Source organism: Saccostrea echinata, unplaced genomic scaffold (genome assembly GCF_033153115.1).
Source record: "Saccostrea echinata isolate AGI-Se365-2 ecotype Australia unplaced genomic scaffold, CSIRO_AGI_Sech_v1 ptg000054l, whole genome shotgun sequence".
Lineage (NCBI taxonomy): Eukaryota > Metazoa > Mollusca > Bivalvia > Ostreida > Ostreidae > Saccostrea > Saccostrea echinata.
Window position 1 is genome coordinate 4765279 of NW_026889803.1, and position 21948 is coordinate 4787226.

Here is a 21948-nt window from a genome sequence, read left to right on the forward strand (position 1 = left end):
ATATAATAAAGATATTTTGGAGAAAAAACTGCTATGCAACAATCCACGAAGTTTCTAACTCACGGAAACTGAAGGAATCGTGAAGTTTCCCATTAGTTCCGATGAAAACGGAAATATTTTGTCTGTTTAGAATATTCTGTTTCCTACATTTTGATCACGTGCCCCAACCAAAATGGCGCTGTGCTGTGCTAGTAAGTGTTTGAAAAAGAAGCCGTTGTATTCGCCCACATTATGTCTTATCCCTAGTCTTTGACGTTTGATTTGTGTTGAAATTACTTTAAGTTTTATATATTAAAATGGTAAAGCAGTATTGTTAAATGCTTTTATACGAATCGTGATGACAAAATACCGGTGTAGTAAAGACGGGACAGCGTGGTTTTGTTTGTAAACTATATCAGTAATATACATTATTAATCAAAGGGAAAATGACGTGTTAAGCTTTAAATATATATTTTTTTAATACTCTATGATGCCTATTAGTTTATAAAGTAAAGCTATGTATTTTGTACGTGATTGTTGAGCATCATATTGCATTGATTTATTTGCTTGGAACTTCTTTGTATTGCATTATTTAAATCTTTTTAATAGTCAGTAATGATGTTCCTGAGCAACCTGTTATATCACCAGTATCTGGACACATCTATGAGCGACGACTCATTGAAAAATACATAAAAGAAAATGGCTCTGATCCAATGAATGGGGAGAAGCTGGGAATAGAAATGCTTGTTGAAGTCAAAGGTTTGTGATTTTACAAAAATGATAACCATTAAATCACTAGATCTGTAAAATTTCTTATAGATGACAATTTCATAGGTATAGAATATAAGCGGTAGGAAAAATAAGTGTTTCTTTCCTAACATCAATTATTTTCATTTTAGCATCACCTCTGGTGAAGCCCAGACCACCCTCTGCCACAAGTATACCTGCTATACTCAAAGCACTGCAGGATGAATGGGTATATCTTAATTATTTATAGTGTTACTATTTGTAGACTGGTATTATTTTTAAAAATTGTTTCAAGAATCAAATGTCTGCATTTCATCAATTTTTAGGATGCTGTAATGTTACACAGTTTTACACTGCGACAACAGCTACAGACAGCCAGACAAGGTAATCCTGACAATTACAAAGATAAAGTTCTGTATTGTTCAATAATGCATGGAGTATTGCATCAATGAAAATCAAAATGAACCTGATGCAAGTACCAACCTAGGGGGCGACTGGGGCAAAATAGTCGCTTTTGAGCTCCAAACTTCGCCGTAATTTATCACGAAAGAGAAGTTTAAGTCGCTTTAACATTTGCAACCCCTTTATTGAAAATCATAAAAAATCTATTAAGAAACATGGTAGTATCGTCACTTTTTCATAAATCTGGTTTTATTACTGCTGATATAAGTGAAACAGCAGGGCACTTGCACCTGTTTTGCTACTAATGACCAATGCATCGAATACTCTGTCGGAACTCCTCTAGATTTTACGCTTCCGTGTATGAAAAAGTCCATTCTTAAAAGTTATACACAGCAAGACGCAAAACCGCTGGACAGCTATCTGTGTCATGCCAAAGATGTTGGAGATGATTTTAGATCTTTTTATTGTCAAATAATTAAAACATGCTGTGGAATACAGACATATTTTTACTGTTATGTTGAGGAGTTACATGTATTAACTGTCTCAGAAATTACACACGTCTGATAAACATAAGTAGTTCAAACGGCATGTACTGTTTCAAAACTTTTTTAGAAAAAGAATTTAACATTGAAAACGAATTTTGAAGAGAAAATAACAAAATTATGACTATGCCAAGAGCCTGAAAATCTAACCCTGAGAGGAGAGAAAAACGTGTGAATCATATAAAAGTTAATTGTGCATACTACGCAGGAAATGAAAAAAAGTTTGATAAACAAGTTTATCAATTAGAAACTTTTACATTGTCATTGTTTTATATATTTTGCTAGATATTTATATACCTTGTAATTATAATTTTTTTTAAAGAATCTTTTTTCTCTTTTTTAATTATTTTTACTAGGATGTTTAAATAATACAGAAGAAATTAATGAAATGTATTTAAGTGATAAATAATGAAATGTTTTTATTTTTAAAAAGTTTAATAATGATCAATGTGCGCCACGTGCACCAAGAAGTCTCCCTGGAATTCAAAACTTCTCCCTACATTTCTCTGAGGGAGAAGTGAAGTCTCCCTAAATTTTGGGTCTAGGTTGGTCCCTGCTGATGAATAGTTTTTTTTCCATTAATCATAGCTTTTTTTTTTCAATGTGTGGTTCAGTACCTGACTTTTCTAGGATTATATAAACCAGCAATTTATTTTCTTGAAATGTAAAACTTAAGAACTGCACCAAGCAGTTTTGAATTTCACAATTTTCAATAAACACAGTTACTTGTATGAGAATGATTTGCCAAAGGAAATTCGAACTTTCTTCCTTATGAAAATACTATTTTGACAACCTTGATATATATTTTTACATCACATTTAAGAATATTTCACAATATGATATGACTTTTTCGAATAGAATTGTCCCATGCACTTTATCAGCATGATGCTGCTTGTCGTGTGATTGCTCGTCTCACCAAAGAAGTCACAGCTGCCAGAGAAGGTAAGAGTTTACTATAAAAAGACAATTTTATTTTTGTATGCCATAGGGAATATAAATCATAGACAAAAGTTTATAAAAATTAGAAAAATGGAACTTTGATGAGCACAGGGTTCGACACTAACTTTTTAAGGCTTTAGTCCAGCCGGACTAGTGCTTCATTACTTTTACTAGTCTGCACGCGATTTTATTAGTCCGTCAAAAAAAAAGAAACATCAAATTGATGTTTTTTAACATTAATTTAACGTGACAATTAAAATACGTATTATTTTTTGAAATAAACAAAGTATTTACGTGAAATATATTATTCCACAGATTCATTGAAATCTCGCAATCAGCAAGTGCGATCGTATTCCCGATTTTTTTTTTTTTTTTTTTTGTCTTTACATTACATCCAAAACGTCCAACATCTTTCTTAAAAGTGTCATACTAAATCATGATCGCTAATACCTTATACTTCGATCAGTAGAAAAATTAAGCGCTGAACTGACCCGGCATTGCATAACTACCCGCCAAAAGCTGGAAATCTAAAAATACCCGCGGGGTTTTCCAGTAAAAGTTGTCGAGAATCGGACATCGGTAATTTATTCATATTGTTTTTCAGAATTTTTTATTGGTCCGTTCGGACTAATTAGCCACATATTTTATTAGTCCGAATGGAAATGTATTAGTCTGAGACTAACGGACTAACGTTAGTGTCGAACCCTGTGAGCAAATATATTTTCTACACTGTGAAGTGGAATTCCACTTTCAGGATATTTCATTTCTTAATTTTTTTTTAATACCACTTTAAAAATATACTGTTCAGGGGTGTGCAATTAGCATCGCCCGACGCCCGGGGCTACCATTTTTTTGGGTTGGGCTAGTAGTTTTCTGCACAGAGGTAGCCCCTTGGGCTAGTAAAAATTAAAACTACCAATGTTATATATGAAAATTACTATCAGTTTTTTCACTCACTATTTGCTATTAAATTCTCAAAAAATGAAAAAAATTTCGGCAGCATGTTCCTACTGTTCGTTAATCTCCATAATCTTATCCATTTTGCAGTGCTACCTGACTTATTTACTTCCAAAAACGATCGTTTTTATCTAATCCGAATTTCCTCTATTCCTCTGCTTTTGGTAAATACACATGCAGATATCTCATTAAATTATTTACGATAACTCAATCAACTGAAAGATAAGCGTTATGTGGTTTACATAAAATATATTTCCAGCGTATTTAATGATTAATTAAATAATCATTAAATAATTAATTAAGATGAGAAAATTATTTTCATTTCATTGTAGATAAGATAATTTATTTGAATTCATTTTTATTTTCTATCATAATTATTAATTTATACATGATTTAATTTTACTGGTGAGAATTAAACTTTAATTTTAAAAAGAATTAATGACACTAAAACTCTGACTTTTTCAACAATAAACAGTTTTCTGTCCCCCTCCCCCCCTTAAATTTGGGCTAGTAACTTTTTACTTGGGGCTAGTAACTTTATTGCTACCACTAGCCCGTGGGCTAGTACTTAATTTTTTTAATTGCACACCCCTGTACTGTTTTTAAAAATTCTTTATTGTTTTGTTTTAATTTTTTTATTGATTTACATCTTCAATACTTTTTTCTGTATACTTTATCTGAATGATTGTTTTAACAATCAATTGTATCTAGTCAAGGGGTAGACTAAAAATTGCTTTAATAGTAGTGGACACCTATCAACATGATTTTTAAACAATTTTAACATAATATTTTCTGCCCAAAATAGGCACAAAGAATCTTCAAATGTATAGTAACTTTTCACCTGGGATATAATACCCCCCCCCCCCCCCCTTAGATCTAAGACTATGGCTAACTAATTTGTGTAATCATATCTAAGAACAATCCAAAATATTTATTTAAAAACTACAGATAATAAGTTGTAATCTGAAAATTAGGATATTGCTATATTTGAGTGGTGTAGTTGATTGAAACTTCATTTGAATATTACTAATTCATACTTACAGCATTGGCTACCCTCAAGCCCCAGGCAGGCATCACAGCTGGTGCTTATGCTGCTCCAGCACCACAACCAGTAAGTTCTGCTAAAATGCAGACATTTCACATGTTTATCATATAAAGAATATGTGTATGAATTGCAGATACATGTAGATATGATTGGAGTTAGAGCTAAAATTATGTTTATTTGTGTAGACGTATGGTGCGGAAGCTGGACCAGAGTCGGCCATTCAACCCATGGAGGAGACCGGCATGAGTGATGAAGTTCTCCAAAAGGTAGACTTGGATGAATTTAGTTATGAATGTGTTAATAAAATATTTTATTTATTTATATACACTGAACATAATAATTTTTTATCCTGATTTTGATGATTGATGTTTTAATTTGTAGTTGCAAGACAAAGCCACACTTCTCACAGCAGAGAGGAAAAAGGTGGGAATATATTGTGATCTTTCAAGTTACACAAAGTGTATATCACAGAGAAATCACAAGAATGTGCAGAGAAGCAGATCTCTAGATTAACTTGTAATTTCAATCTTATTGTAGAGAGGTAAAACTGTACCAGAAGGGCTTGCAACAACAGAAGACATTAAATCTTTCAAACAGCTGGCATCTCATACTGTAAGTTGCACTATTTACTAGCCCTTACTCAATGATGGTGAAAATTCTGAAGGAGAAAATCAAGGAATTGAACACATTCTAGTAATTGTTGTGTTTTCTTTGCAAACAGGGACTGCACAGTGCCAGCGTTCCTGGAATTCTGGCTTTGGACATTTGTTTGAAGGACACCTCCAAAATTGTTACAGGTAAAGAATAAACATATTACATATAACTTGAATAGATATAAATTCAGGTTTAAACAAAATGCGGGGAAAACATTCTTTCATTAAAATGATTGGAAACAGATGTCTACAGGTGTTTTTTCTTTGTAGGTGGTAATGATAAAAATGCAGTGGTATTTAACAAGGACACAGAGCAGGTCATGGCCATTCTCAAAGGTCATACAAAGAAGGTCACAAGTGTTATTTATCATCCAGAAGATGTAAGTAATCAAATCTAGTGATACAAACATAGAATTATCCTGCTGGATAACTATTTCGATAATTATAGGTTAAGATTCAAGAATGATAACTAATTTATACTTGCATCTACACATAATAAAACTGTTTTAAATACATTTTATGGTTTTTGGAAACCCTCTTCATATGTTAAAGTGTTGCATATTATTTGAAAATATTTAGTTTGACTTCTGAGTTTCTGATTCTGTGACAAGCAATACCTGTACAGATATTTTGATACTGATTTATAGGAACTTGTCTTTACCGCCTCCCCTGATGCAACAATCCGTGTCTGGGGGGTAGAGACGGCCCAGTGTGGACAGGTGATCAGGGCCCATGACGCCCCTGTTACAGGAATCAGCCTACATGCTACAGGAGACTACCTTCTTAGTTCTTCCACAGACATGGTTAGTCACTTACATTGTATTACATATCTAATTAAAGTCCTTGAAAGCACATTTTAGTGGAGGATGAAAAAGTTTGTCTGTTCACAATTGTGTAGAGTCCATAGCTTTATGGAGAAACATCAGTGTATCAATTTGTAAGCTTGCTAATATTAACTTTAATTTACATGTATGTAGTTAATGCACTCCATTTCCAAGTTATAATCATTTTTGACAATGCTGTTTTGATAATTAGTAAACAAAAATACAGATATTTTAATTTTTAAATAGCATTGGGCCTTCTCGGACATAAGACAAGGACGAGTGTTAACCAAAGTTAGCGATCCATCATCTCAGCATGGTAGGTTTGATAATACATGTATGTATAAGCCTGGCTCTTTCCACTGGAAAGTAACAATTAAAAAATTCCCGAGTCATTATGGATGTCTTTCTTAACAAAATTAGAAATTATTTACACCTTGGTGTAAATGATGTTTGCAAGTAATTTTGTTTTTTCCAGCCCTCACATGTGCCCAGTTTCACCCTGATGGTCTTATTTTTGGAACTGGCACTGAGGACTCCATGATCAAGATTTGGGATTTGAAAGGAAGGCTAAATGTAGCTAACTTCCCAGGCCACCAAGGACCCATCACCAGCATCGCTTTCTCTGAAAATGGTTTGTTCTCAAAATATTCTCATAATGTTCACTTCAAAGAAAATAATGAGAGAAAAATTTTGGATGTAAAACTTCCAACTTTTATCTCAGTTTAGTGTAGCGGTTGTAATAAGATACATGTAACAGCTGTTGTACTCAGTACCATAAACTAAGTTACTGTATACAAGGAAATTTTCTCCCCAAATTTTATTTTCACCCCTTTTGTCTTTGTCGCAAGTGGACAGATTTAAAATGGGGCAGAGTCACAGAATAATCTCTTTCACCCAGGTGTGTTTGGGTGAATTTAAAACAGGGCAGTGAAGTTAATCTGATATTGTTTTTATGTTTTAGGTTACTACTTGGCTACCTCTGCTGAGGATTCAGTTGTCAAATTGTGGGATCTGAGGAAGTTGAAGAACTTTAAGACTCTTCAACTGACAGACAAATATGAGGTAGGGATAAATTCAAATACAAATCATAAATACCTTCAATATGTTTTAATACATTTAATTTTTTAAAATTGAATACCTATAAAAAGGCAGAAAATGTTGTCTTATAGCTTTCATATTGAGAGATGGGCATTTATTTTGCAAGCAATCCATTCCCTACTGTTTAAATTATAAATCCTTTGTTTTAGGTGAGGTCCCTTTCCTTTGACCAGAGTGGAACTTATTTGAGTGTGGCTGGATCAGATGTCAGGTATGGGCAGTTTATTTTTATGAGTACATTGGACATTTATATGTCAGTTGATATCACTTTTTTATCATATATCCATTATTGCTCTGATTTTTTTATACTATTGATTTCTCAGAGTGTTGTTTGATTTTTCTCAGTTCACTACTCTGGTTTTCTGAATCCATTTCATCACTCTTTAAGACTTGTGATGTTTTTCACAGAACTTAACATTTATATGTTAATTACTTGTACTATATTAATATTTAATTAGATTCATCCTTTATGGCTTTTAGGAAATGCCAGAGTGATAGTATTATAAATTAACATTAACAATTAGTTTACCACCACAACACAGATAAGAATGCATTGTGTACTAAAAGTTATGTCAACATTGAATGAATGAGTCACAATGAATTCAATGAAACATTCAGTCTCTCATGAAATTGCAAACTCAAGAAGAAAAAAACCCATTCAAGTACTATGTACATACACATAATTTCCATGTTTATGCAAATGCATATATTGACTTATATCCTTGTAATTTCCTTCAAAAATATTGGCGGGTACATGATAAATTTAGCATGACAGTAACTTGATCAGAAGAGTCGCAGCACTTGGACATTCCTCATCAGATCAAACTCTGATAGTCTCTCTCTGTTACCTCGACATGATCTAACTCGACTGATCTAGACACTTTTGTAATATAATATTGATATATTTCAATGGCTTTCAAAATCCTGAATCACCTTTCATTGAACATGAAAAGTTCATCAATATAAAAGGGTCATCAGATGTACTGTTATCTTTTTGTTGCATCAACATTACATGTACTTTAACACTGATAAATTTTTTCCTACTAAACAGGGTGTACCTCTGCAAGCAGTGGCAGGAGTTGATTTCCTTCAACGACCATACCGCCATGGCCACGGGAGTAAGATTTGGTCACAACGCCACATTTGTTGCATCAGCAAGCATGGATAGATCTGTCAAATTCTTTGGAATGTCATGAATGGAGGAAAAGTTTGTGGGAATTCATTCATGGTAGAATTAAGCTGAGACATTTTTATGATTTTGTATTAACCTTGTCCTTCATGTATGTATATGTGATGAGGCATTTGTACATTCTGTTTTTAATGTAGAGAATTAATCAATTTGATGGTATTGTAACTCAGTGATACGACCAGATTGCTGTTTCTTCATTAAAACAATAAAATATGTCGGAACAATTTTTTATATAATTGAATCAGTGTACATTTATCATGATCTTTGGAGTAATCTTTACTCACTAAATTTTAATTATATAGAGCTTTGCATTTGCTCATAGGTTTTCATATTTTTGAAAAAAAAGTTCTTTCATACCCACATTGAATTTGCCATTTCCTGTTCATGTCATTTTCCATTCATCATTTATTAAATCATTTAAATCATATCATTTTTAAAGTGGTTCACTTCCGTGTTTTAATATTAAAGATGGTTTTGTCTTGTTTAGTGTAAACAGCAAAATTGCAGGAAAACTTAAAGCTGTAACAGTGATTGTAGAAATTCATTTAAAAATCAGTTCAAATTAAAATGTGCTTTTTCTGGAAATAAAAATAGAACAGAACTGCTCTTAATTCTTTGTATTCTACATGACATGTATTTTTATGTAAGTCTATTTCTTGTAAACACACATGTACATGTACAGTTGAACTTCGATTTCTCCAACACAGATATCGAATACCATGGATATGTCGAAGTTATTTTGAAGTCCCAACTATATTTTCCTTATGTATTTTACCCTGGATATCTCGAATCCTCGGTTATCTCGAAGTATTTTCTTGGTCCCTTCAAGTTCGAGATAGCGAGGTTTGACTAATTAAAAATATCCTCGGTCTTGATTTTGGTGATGGCTCCTATGGCTGACCAACTGCTTACTTACAGTATTTCGTTCAACTAATATGTCATATTATGGAATTTGAAAAGATGATTATAAACATACTGTTTTGTAACAAGATCCAGAACTGGGCAATAGTGCTCACATCAGTTGCAATTCCATTTAAATGTTTTTAACAATTTTGTTGTACATTTACAAAATGTTCTTTAAAGTATACCAAAATAGTATTACGGCCCTTCATTGAATCCAAGAGCTTGATTATGGTACACTGACGAACCTACAGGTACCTACATTTGGGATACTTTGAAATATATCATATATTAGGAGGGAAAAAAACTTCTGATGAACAGTGATCATTTTCAAAATCCAATAAAACAATTCAAAAATGAAAGTACCGGTAGGACAAACAGAGAGACATGGAAACACTAGAGGTGGTTATCAGGTGTCTATATACTTGTATATTCCTTTGTAAAAATATCAACATTTACTGTGGCGAAATTTAAAGGCTTAAAGGAATAGATGAACTTGAATTTTCACATGTCAGATGGGGATACTTTCTTGTTTTGCACTTTTATAGAATATTTTTCTGTCAATTCTTACTTAAAACTCCAGGCCCCAATTGCTGAGAATTTATTTTTTTCCCTATCAAGTTCTATGTAAGACTGATACCCTGTTGTGGTCTTAATCAAGCCCAGACACCATGATCTGAACAAATTTCAATCTACACTACCTGGGAAACTTGTGACTTAATTTCTCTACCGTATTTGTCCTATTGTGCACCCCTCCCTCCATAAAGGCCCCCACAAATACATCATACCATTTGGGAAAAAAAAAATTAAAATTTTTTCCAGAAAAATTGGTACTGCATTAAATTTCATGATGCATGGTATCTCAAGTCGACCAACACTGGAATATTTGAAATAGCCCTATTTTCCATTTCATTTCAATGTCCCTCCTTGTTTTAATAAGAATGCAACAATTTTACTTGTATCTTACTCCCACACCGTCCTTTATAATTGCAGTCGAATGTCTGCCCGTAAGATTGTTGATCTGTCAGATTTAATACATATATGTAAGGGCATTTGCCAGTTTTAAAATGCATTTAAATTGTAAAAGTAGGTTTTGTAGTCTTACTCACAAACTAGATTGCCCTGCACAAGTTCTACAATTTAGCCTCTGGCGAGACTCGTATTATCCACAGCATTCTCAACTCCTTGGGGAGCATACAAGCAGAGCTGCCACAATTATGGTGCTAATGTATTTACATTCACACACTTTCATGTGTAAGGGAAAAATTTTAACCTCTGGGTTGAGAAGGTGCACCAGTAAAATAACTAGCCCAAATAAGAATACAGTTTTAACAACCGACCGAACTTGAACCCAGGGCCCTTGGGTCAGGAGCTGTCCATGCTAACCACTGTGCCATCACCCCATTGTAGATGGGAATGCTTTTATTAAATTATTTTTTTTAATTTTGTTATGCTTTACATGCTTTAGTAATATAATGTAAGTTTTATAACGGAGAGACTGTATAAGCACCTTCCAATTTTCTGAATGGCCAGGGTAAAGATAGGACAAACATGGCATTTGTGATAGCATTGTTTTGTCCCCCTTTCTTGCTGTGTAAAACATTAGCTTTGTTGATGCCATTTCATTTCCAAGACTAATTCATTGTTCTAAAACCAATTTACTCTTCAGTCATAATTTGAAGATTCTCTCTGGTTGCCGAATGAAAATTTAAAGAATTTTCCTTTTCTTAAAAAAATTTATTCAGTATATAATTGATCTACAATTTATTTCACTGTAAACTTAGACTAATTCAAAGTGATAAAAAAAAGTATACAGTAAATACTGATAAGAGTACTTGGTTTCTCATATTAAATTTTCAGGAGTGGTCAGAATGAACAACAAATGTTCAACTTACTGCCTTATATCAGAATTAAACATTATGCAACATAATAAACAAAATTACTACTGAAATCCCTCTGCCATTGCAATATCTAAAAGAATTTTATGTTCAAGTAAATTAACTCTATAATCTTATCACATTTTTGTCAAGTAAGCAGTGATAAAATAAAAAGTATGAAAAAATTAAGCACTACATTTAAATAAAATTATACATTTACAGTATATCAATTCAATAAAAAATTTATTATACCCTATGATATTTGATTTGTTCTGCTACTTTCCAAAACAATAATGAAGCAATAACTATTATCAAAATTAAATACTACATGTATTGTTTAGTTCCCCGGTACCTTTCTGGGAATCTGAAATTTTTTTGTCAATAATGGGAGGTTGAAAATTGGAATTACATGCACCTTTGCTGCCCCATTTCATTCTTATGCACTGGCAACTTTTATAGCCATGTGGGGCCTGTTCATGGCTTGAACTTGGAATATTTTTGTGAACTTGAGTTACTTTTTAATGAGGAAATCCATTTCTCTGATATTTTGAGTTACATCATACTGAAATAACTTACAAAACAATTTAATTATTTAAGGAATAACTGTCTAATTTTTTTTTTTTTGATGAGATAAAGCATATTGGCTCATGTGATAATTTGCATAAATGCCAAAGGTGTTTATGCATAAAATTATGACACAAGCAAATTGCTTGATCATCATCATAAAACCAAAAAAAAGGACAGTTATTCCTTATTTTTACATGCTCTTGATTCTGTTAATTCACGTGCTCCAGGCACCGCCTCCTCTCTCTGTCTCTATCTCCTGCCCCACTCGATTTTTTTTAACCACACCAATCAATGAACCAGCTTTATATAGAAATCAAGTATTTTTATTATTTGTAGTTTTATCTCGGACAAAGAAATATAAAAAATTTAAATATTAAAGTATAAAACATTGTGAAGTCTTTGTTTTTATAAAGAAGAAGAATCTGAAATATCTTCTCAGATGCATTCAGGTAAAACTTTGGACCCTGTTTAAAGCATGTACAATGTATAAACTATAACTGAAAAATATCACAACACATAATGAAGGTACAGTAGAAAGATTGGATCCTACTTAAATGACTAGTTGCTAAAGTAGGATTTGCTACATGGCATTCAATGACAGTCTCTTATTAAATACAACATCAAGACTCCTGGAAGTTATTCTTTCTGTATTGAGGATTTTTATCAAGGTAATCCTTCAGTTTGGTTGGGAAATCAGTCATTACTCCAGCAGCTCCAAGTCTGAAAGCTCTCTCAAATTCTTCTTCATCATTTAGGACCCAAAGATATGTCTGAATTAAATTTATGAAGCAATATACTTGTATAAACATGTGATGATCTGTGAACTATTTTTGTATCTTAATGACCTTATAATTATGTGACAAATAAAACGATTAACTGTTCCCCCTAAATTTCTATTGAGTTGGTTGATATAGGGGATGCTTACACCTCCTAGGCAACTAATCCCTCCCCTGGTGTTTCCTAGGGATTTAATTTTTTTGCCCCCTTCATGTTTTGTATTTTTTAGAGGATTAATGAGATTCATCACAGTTTATTATCTTCCAGTTTTTCATTTTTATAGCTTAAGTATTCTTTAGGATGAATAAGGTACTGACTGAACAACTTTATTTCAAATATTATATACCATGAAATAATTTATAGGTCTGCCATGGATTATGAGTGGAATGTATTTTCTGAACACTCACCTGAATACCTCTTCTCTCAAGATGATGAAACAGGGCTGGCCTCATAAGTAACCTACAGTAAAACATCTCAATGTCTTATTATTATTTATTAGCTTTCATATTTATTAGAACTACAAGTATTTCAATCAAAATACAAAACTTGTTATCTCAAGCTTGATGGAACCAAGAAAAAACTAAAAGATATCCAAGGGTTTGAGACATTGAGGGTAAAATACTTAAAAAGTCCTTGGGAATTCCAAATCTTTTCAACATATCCCATGGCATTCAAGATAACTGTGTTCAAGATACTGAAGGTCAGCTGTACAATATAAAAATCAGGGCCTCACATTTACACTTGTCCGATACCAATGAAAATTTTTTTTGTGGACTAGTGAATCTTGCTGGGCACTTGTCTAATTGCATGAGTGATTTTTCTGTACTAGATTTTTTTTAAAAAAATTGAAATTAAAAACTGATATCTTGTTATCAATTTTTTCTCTGAATTTCTAATCAAAACATGCAGTGTTTAAATAGTTAACTCATATCCCGCTCTTGTTATGAATTTTCATCCCAGCCATCAAACTCGATTAAGGTTCACTATAGAGGCATTACTATCGATTCTGAACTTCGAGTAGTGGCATGAATGCTGTCTAATCTGAGTGTGTGACAAAGTTTGGGGGTTTTTTGTATCGAATAAGAAAGCTAAAGCAAAGAAGGAAAGGACAATAAAAAGGGATTAGAAAACCGAAAAACATAAATATTTGTTGTTGCTGTTGAATGAATGAATATATCTTTCAAGCTGTCAATTAGTTATTTTCAGACAAGTAAAAATTATGTAAGGGTAAATTTCAGTCACTTGTCCGAAAGGAAAAATCATTAATGTTCATGTGCATGTACATGTCCACTCCTTGGTCAGATAGTGTTTATTACTCTTGCCATGAATGAAACAATTCCCAGGATAGTCATGTTTTCACAAAAAGGATCATAAATGTCGTAATAAACTTGTGTAAAATACTCACACATTTAACACTCTCAGAAGAAACCTTATTTTTGCTCCAATAAGAGGGATAACATCATCTCTAATAAATGAAAAACAAATTCTAGAACTGAACCATCAGAAAAAATACTGGTATGATACAATATAAAATAAATTATGGCTCAAAATGTTCACTTTCTGACAATTAAAATAGATATTGGTCACGACCAATGACAGAATGGAATTTAACGACAGGTACTCCACTTACTTTAATAAAATACTTGGCATTATAACTTCTAACAGTGAATCCCTCATTGGTACAAAGGGAAGTAATCCAGTATAGAAAAGAAAAAGCAATTTAAGAACTCCTCCAATTGGAAATAAAGTTGGAATGTTTGGATTCTAAAACAAGACAAAAACAATTTTAACTGTTAATGTTTCAAGTAATATAGCCCCTCTTACTGTGTATAGATAAAATATTTTAAGAAGTTTTAAAGACTGTGTATAGGAATTATATATATAGCAGACCAACATGTTCCTGACTTGATTATTTTTCAAAAATAGGATTGTGTTGTTCTCATAAATTATAATAAGGCAATAAAGATTTCGATTTGGTACTAAAGGTCCTGGTCCCAAAAATAGAATATATGTACCACAGTAAAACATTTGTCCACTACAGTTGAGCTTCTGTTTCCCCACACTGTTATGTGTTCTCTGTTATACTGCACAATCAAATTATTCACCTGAAATAAAAGTTGAAAAATATAGCCATATGATTTAAGATGATTTTCCTGAATAAATGTTGAGTATAAATTATATTTTTCTTTCTTATTCCTTCCATTCTACTGGGTACTCACAGTCAAATTGTCATCACAGATTTATTAAAAAGATTGATAAACAATTTTACATCAGTATTACAAAATTTTTATTCAATAAATTTACAAGGGGTAAAATTCAAATTCAAAATTCCTAATTTAACAAAAAAAGGAATTCATACAATAGGGAAGTTAAATATGTTTGATAACTATAACATAACGACCTCCTCAAATGTTTTATTAAATAAAAGTTCCTTTTGTTCCCTCATACCTTCTCTATAAGCTCATCATCATCTACTTTGATGTCTATGTTAATAGGTGTTTTGGGAAATTCTTTGAAAACATCCTCTAGTAATGGAAACTTCCTGTCTGTGCATCCAGTGCCATCATAAACAAAATCTATCGAATACCATAAATTACAAAGAATAAACATAAAATATGTATTAAAAACATAAATATGTATTTAAAAGTTATCAATACATATAAATAAACATGAGGAATGTGATATACTGAATATGATAAAATATTGTAATTTTCTTCATGAAATTTCTCTCTACATATATAAGAATTGTCCGCAGAAAAAAACCCAAAGTATACCTGATATTGATTTGATAATATACACTTACTTCGTTTAAAATCCAGAGGGTGACATTCTTTTAATAGAGGCAAATCCTGTTTATTAATTAAGAAAATAAATCATTTAATTAGGATACCATCAAGATATGGAAAAAGAAAAACATGTATACACATATTTACAGTGAAACCTTGTTATCTCAACTTCGATGGAACTGAGATTTAACTTTGAGATATAAGGAGATTTGAAATATCAAAGCTAAAAACATAAAGACTGCCATATCACTTTGACTTATTCCTGATATTTGAAATATCAATGTTCCAGATAATGAAGTTCAACTGTATTGAAGAAATATAATATTAAGAGGTAAATGTATTGCATATCATGTTGTTACTGAAATACATGCACTTGTATGTTAACATGCACATGCACTGATATATTTACAGAAAATAATCCTCTTTCCTACTATTGTAAATCAATGACTTGTCATGATTTTGCAGCTGAAAAATTTGAATATATTAATTTTGAATTCTATTCCATACTTCATAATTATAATCTGCAATGACACCTTCCGCATCACACACACGTTTTAACGAGCTGTCATGGGACACGATTACTTTGCCATCTTTAGTGATGTGGCAGTCAATCTCCAACATATCGGTTCCTACTGACAGGGCACTACAATATAAAATTCAAAGTAAGCATTAAGTAAACATTTGTGAATACAAAATATGTGTTAATTGTATTCCAGAATTATTTAATTAAAATATTTGATTGATGTTCAAAAAGGCATACTGGAAAGAAGTACATGTATTTTAATTTACTCAGTTTCTTAAAAAAAAAATACAAATTCATCTTAATTCTTTTGCTTTTTCACTTGCAACATATCATTATTTTTAGAATTGCAGCACTCTACATTAATTTACATCTTATGAAATCTATAATTATCATACTGTCTAAAAGCAGTCATTGTATTTTCAATATTTTCCCCTGCACCTACAATAGAAAACAAACATTGAATAAATGCAAAATTATGTGATGTACATGTATACTTTTATTCTAGACTATATTGTAAATGTTAATGAAAGCTTATCTTTTAATTGAAATGGAATTAATTTTTCATTGTGGTTTTTAACTTCATACACCAAATTGATTTCATATCTAATTTATGTATATACAAGGTTAAATATTTTCATTTAGTAAATACTGCAATCAGGTACTGTACAGCAGGAAATTAATTAGCTGGAGTTAATATTAGCTATATTCGTGGAAAAATAAATTCTGCGAATTCATCAACATACAGTGAATAATACTTTAAAAATTGATAAGGATAAATTGAAACATTACTGTTATCTGTGATTAGATTCATTTACTCTATTTGTGTTTCCTTGCAAACATAAAAACAGTAATTAATATAGCGGAGATGTAGACTGTCTTCCTATTTATGAGAGTGTACATCAATCACTAACACATTTAATTCTGCCACCCAGTAGAGGTGCGATGTAATTACCTATAAAACATGTATTGTTAAATTTCATCCATGTGTATCATATCACTTAGTCATTACCTTTAATTGAGGCACTTACATAATAAACATGGTAAAGAAAATACTATTACACATCAATTCAATTATATTTTAAAACAGTTCAACATTTTGACTACGATGCTGACAACTTTTACTGATTTAGATTTGGGTGGATTTAAAAATACTGCAGTAAATACTACTCTGTACTCTACTCTAAACATACCTATAAACGAATACTTGTTTTTTTTACATGTTGGATGGGACTTAAAAACATTTGAATAAATGATTATATCACTTAAGTATATACTCATATGTATTTCAAAAACATTTTTTAAAAAGAAAAAAAAAAAACAACAGAAGGAAAGAAAATGAAAACTTATCTGAATGCATATAACAATGTAAATCGAACAATGTTTTGACTTCAAATAGGGATCAGTCCGGTGTTTCATTATTAATATTTAATTTGGTTCAGAATCGACACAATACCCAAAGAAAATACTTGAAGTGCTGAAAAAAGGTTTTGTATAATTTTTCCTTTCCGTGAATTTAAACAACTGCAAATTGAAGAAATTGCAATCTTTTCCAACCACGATTATATATATCCTGCTGTACAGTAGTATTGATAACAAGTAAGCAATATAAATTGATATACATGGGCTATGGGAACCAGGAGGGGGGATGCCCCTACATAATTTTGCTTGTCTAAATTATATAGAAAACAAAGTGACTATATGCATGTGCCCCCCTAAAAATTACGTCTGATGACCTGTTTTTTTCCTCGTCAAGGAATTTTTGTTTGGTAGTACCCCCCACCCCCAACACACACACACACACACTGAAGATGTTTGGTTGTGCCCCTTCCCCCATCCCAAATGAAACTGCTTCCTACGGGCCTGATATGAATCATTCATGTTTACGGTATTCTGTGAAGCAACAGGCTTATTGTACGAAATATCAGGGCAAATACTGGGACATGGAAAATGACATGGACAATGAGGTGTTTATATACTGAAATACTCTGTAATAATGTAGAAATAAAATGCATAATTCTGAGCTAGCTTGGCTGAAACACAAATAGAATCTGATGTCTTTGATTGTTTAAACACAAGCACTGACGTATTTCATACCTCCTCTGTGACTAATATGTGCTGGTCGAAAACATAGCTTCTTTTTCTTGTGAAAGATTGCAGGGAACCGAAAAAGTATCACTGAAGTCACCACATAACCAACAAAGATTGATCCAACAACCATGGCAACGATATATCGAGTTTCCATTCAGAAATACAATTTTTTCAGCAACCAATAGTCATGATGATTTGTCTGTATGAAGTGTAAACATAGGAGACACATGACATGGTACTTTTCCTACCTTATTTTCTCGAAGAGTTCATATTAATCAGAATTCCACACCCGATATAAAAAAGAACGACGACCCTTCGACTGAAGGGGATGGTGGGTAACGGATTTTGGGAATAAATAATCTGTCCTTGAAAATGTTGAAAACAGTTAATCTGTCCTCCACTGGGAAGAAAAATATTCGGACCTTGACAATAGGCGCTTGGGTCAAGGATAATATGTTTTACGGTGTGACCGTTGGGGCGAGCGCAGTTATACCATCAAAAAGCTATAGCAGCTTACACTTGTAACATTGATCCGCCTCTTCAAACGTCAAACCGCACGAGACACAGGCTAGACTGTGACGTCACATGACGTCGGAATTTACGGAGAGATCCGAGCGTCTGGTTGAACGAGACTAAAGATCTTGTGCAATAATAAATGAAATACGTTGTAGAGTAGATGTAATTATTTTTTGTTTCTTTTAAGCTCTCTGCAAAGAAAGAAAAGTATACGTAAACGTATCTCTCGGTAATGAATAATTATCCTTGGTCTTTTGTATGTTTTGTAAGAATTTCGCATGGAACCCTGGTAGCGGAGGAATTCTGGGAATGTTGCACCAGAAAATTTGCCTGACGTATGTACAGATTTCATTCCGAATTTCCTCTGTTTTTACACGTTAGTCTATTGAGCTCGCTTCGCGCTGCTCGCTGCGCTCGCTATTAAAAAACACTTTGAAAAGCATGTTCAGGTACATATTCAACTGTTCAAGGTTGTTCAAATTAATACCCTGGGGAGGGTGGGGGTGGTAGGAGATGAACATGAAAGGTTATGGAAATGTATAGGGGGAAAATCTTTATTTCAAGAACAGCAAGGTCATGATCAGTCATATATCAAAATATGCAAGCGTCCTAGGGATAGGTAGTACAGCGTTACATATTTACATTCTGCCTGTATTTTGCTTATAAAGTGTGTGGTAAGCTACGGCATTCAAAACACTTTAACACGGACAGTAGGTCAAAAAGTTAAGGTGAAAATGGAGATAACGAACAGTATTCAAGCTCACAGTCCATTTAAACAATACAAATTGGGAGCAGAACAAACACAGTCCTCCAAAAAACATTAAAGGCGGGATCAGGTGCCATGGAGGAGTAAGCATCCCCTGTCGACCGGTCACACCCGCTGTGTGCTCCTTGTTATGATCAGGTAAACTTGTTATTTAAATGCTTTTCTTTCCACTAATTTAAAGAAAAATTATAAACCACACGAATTTTAAGCATTTATATTGTCATTTACTCAGACTGTATTAATTTGATATAAGACTAAGAGAAGAGAGTAACTTCCCAGGGTGCATTAACCAAAGTTCCTTTTATTTTTTGATATCAGAAAATAAATTTTTGTTATTAAATTTTAAAGCGTTTCCGATTTTTAAAGATTTGGATTTTTGATACCTGGAAAAAAATCGATATCAGTTACATTGTATTTTACTTTATATCTAGAATCTAACCTCTGATATATAAAATTGATTTGTCGATACTAAAATATCATTTCTGATATCAGAATATCATATTTTTTTTTAAACCCGAAATGCATTTTTTGACATCTAAAATTCAAATTCCTGATACCAAGAATTTTTAAAATATATTGTTTGATATAAAGAAAGCACTTTCAAAAATGTCGCCAGCCTACCCAACCCCCAGTAATACAATCGAATATTATAGTATAATATTTCGCTAGCTTTTGCAAATTAGCAATTCACATTTATATAATTGCACTCTCAGCAACATGCACTAAGAAATTGCCTTTGACAATTAGTATGTACCTGGAATTTTTAAGCTAAAATATAGGGACTTTTACCTGTTTTTCGTTAGTATCTTAATCCTCTTTACCTGTTTTTCATAAATATCTACCGGAATGTCCCTTTCTTTACCCAGCTACAAAATTACCGCACACGTTCTAATAGTTTTACTTTTAATCATCCTTTTTATTTAAATAAATACAACCTTCATTTTGGACTAAAGTTTGTATCCTGAAAAAGAAGTATTTTTCTTCATCAAATATCCAGGTCCATTGTGAACAACAATCTGTACTTTGTCTCCTTTCTTAAGTTTCAACACGACCATCTTACTGCAAGTTATCCATTTATTTCCACCATAGTGACAATTTGTCCACGCTTTTCCAATACCATTAACACGTAATGCTGTGTATGCATGTTTTGCACCCAGGGCAGCAGCTGTCCAATCAAAAACGTAGATCCCTGGCGTCGGAGCCGTGAAAATGCCGGATTTTGCGTCATATCCGTTTCCTTCGTTCAAATCAACAGTCTCAAAAACTATCTTAGCATTGTTTCCAAGATTTCCAATATCACTTTTCAGTTGGACATTAAAAGCAACAATTTTATTATCTGTAAAGCAAAATACAATTGTTATTTTGTGTGACCATCAAACCCTAATGATATTTGTATGTTGCCATAAATTTAGCGGTTCAAATTTGAAGTGAAAAAATTTGAATCTACATTAATTAAAATTTGAATCTACACTACACTACTACACTACTTGAAGATGCTTCCATATAAATACGACTAATCAAGGCTTTGTTTTTTCTTGAGAGAAGATTTTAAAAGATATTTCCTAATGATTTCATATTTTAAAAACCCCCGGGGACTACGATTTGAACAAATTTGAATCTATGCTGCCCGAGAATATGCTGCCATATTAAAATTTATTATACCTCATTATAATTATTCTATACCACGTGTTATCTGATTGGTTCTAGATTATCACGTGACAGGGCCATAAAACTTCATATTTCCCTGTCGTCGTCATGCTCTTCATCATATTCAACCTCTTCGGAGACCTGGTGTATTTCTCCGCAATAGTTATCGTTTGTTGAAATATTACTGTTATTCCCTCGGGGAATATGATTTTTCTTGGCTGAATTAATCTTCATATTTCCCTCACGATCATGCAATAAATGTATAATGACCAATAATGGCTTTACTGTTCTTGAGAAGATTTTAAAAGATTTTTCCTATGTATTCCTTTGTGAAACTTAAATCGCCTAATGTGACCCCGCCCTAGCCGCGGGGGTCGTGAATTTGATAAAGTTAAATCTACTCAATGGTTATTGAAAAGAAGATTTTTTTTTTAAAAAAGCTGCCCCTCATTCTTAAATTCCCTTCAACCAGAGATGCTTTAATTGTGGTAAATCTGGTTGACATTGACCAAGTGGTTCTTGATAAAAAGTTGAAAATGTGAAAAGTTTACAGATGGACGCCGGACACCCTTCGATCAGAAAAGCTCACTTAAGCCTTCGGCTCAGATGAGCTATACAGGAATCCAATATTAGAGCTGATTGCATATATGCATAGGGATTTCACTGTTTGTGACGTTCTGATGCTTCGCTTGTCGAGAAGTTTAAATACTACGTCACATTGTCACCACATCAAAGGAAGTAACCGAGATTGCTTCTCTCCCACGCTAAAGTCGGTCAACGTAATACACATCGCGAGGTTTAACGGGTTCATAAAAGGGGACAGATAATCCAGCTGTCCTTTTATCGAATATTTCCTGCACAATTAGTATCTTAAATAATGAAATAGAGTACTTATAGGTAATTATTTAATTCTATAGCAAAGCACTTTTTCAATCTGTCATATGAAAAGTAGTGCATGATTCATTGATTAATGGATTTTTACGTATCAATCCGGGTTATTCTTTGATTGTAGCATTTTATCCCAAATCGCTGCTGTAAAATAGAGTTAAATAAGTTTTGAGAGAGATATTCAAGAAGAGATGGAGTTATGGAGTTAATGTAATACAAGACCGTAGGAAACAAGTAC

The 21948-nt window shown here is 32.6% G+C and overlaps 2 protein-coding genes across 2 annotated transcripts; one reads left to right on the plus strand and one right to left on the minus strand.

Annotated features, from left to right (window-relative positions):
* The first annotated feature begins 158 nt into the window (after positions 1-158).
* LOC133205439 (pre-mRNA-processing factor 19-like) lies at positions 159-8981 on the plus strand. Its single transcript, XM_061341260.1, has 17 exons — positions 159-191; positions 589-738; positions 879-955; positions 1053-1110; positions 2529-2612; positions 4610-4677; positions 4797-4877; positions 4993-5034; positions 5149-5223; positions 5333-5408; positions 5535-5644; positions 5912-6067; positions 6335-6404; positions 6564-6719; positions 7050-7150; positions 7336-7397; positions 8238-8981. Exons 1-17 carry the CDS (start codon positions 173-175, stop codon positions 8380-8382), a joined length of 1530 nt encoding a protein of 509 aa, XP_061197244.1. The 5' UTR covers positions 159-172; the 3' UTR covers positions 8383-8981.
* Positions 8982-11872: 2891 nt separating this feature from the next.
* On the minus strand, positions 11873-18144 carry LOC133204572 (lysophospholipase D GDPD1-like). The gene is made up of 10 exons (XM_061340324.1): positions 17900-18144; positions 16201-16243; positions 15790-15925; positions 15300-15345; positions 14945-15072; positions 14512-14601; positions 14127-14260; positions 13902-13961; positions 12904-12955; positions 11873-12489 (listed from the first exon to the last, which is right to left on the minus strand). The coding sequence occupies exons 1-10, from the start codon at positions 18045-18047 to the stop codon at positions 12340-12342; spliced, it is 987 nt and encodes a 328-aa protein (XP_061196308.1). The 5' UTR covers positions 18048-18144; the 3' UTR covers positions 11873-12339.
* Positions 18145-21948: the final 3804 nt, after the last annotated feature.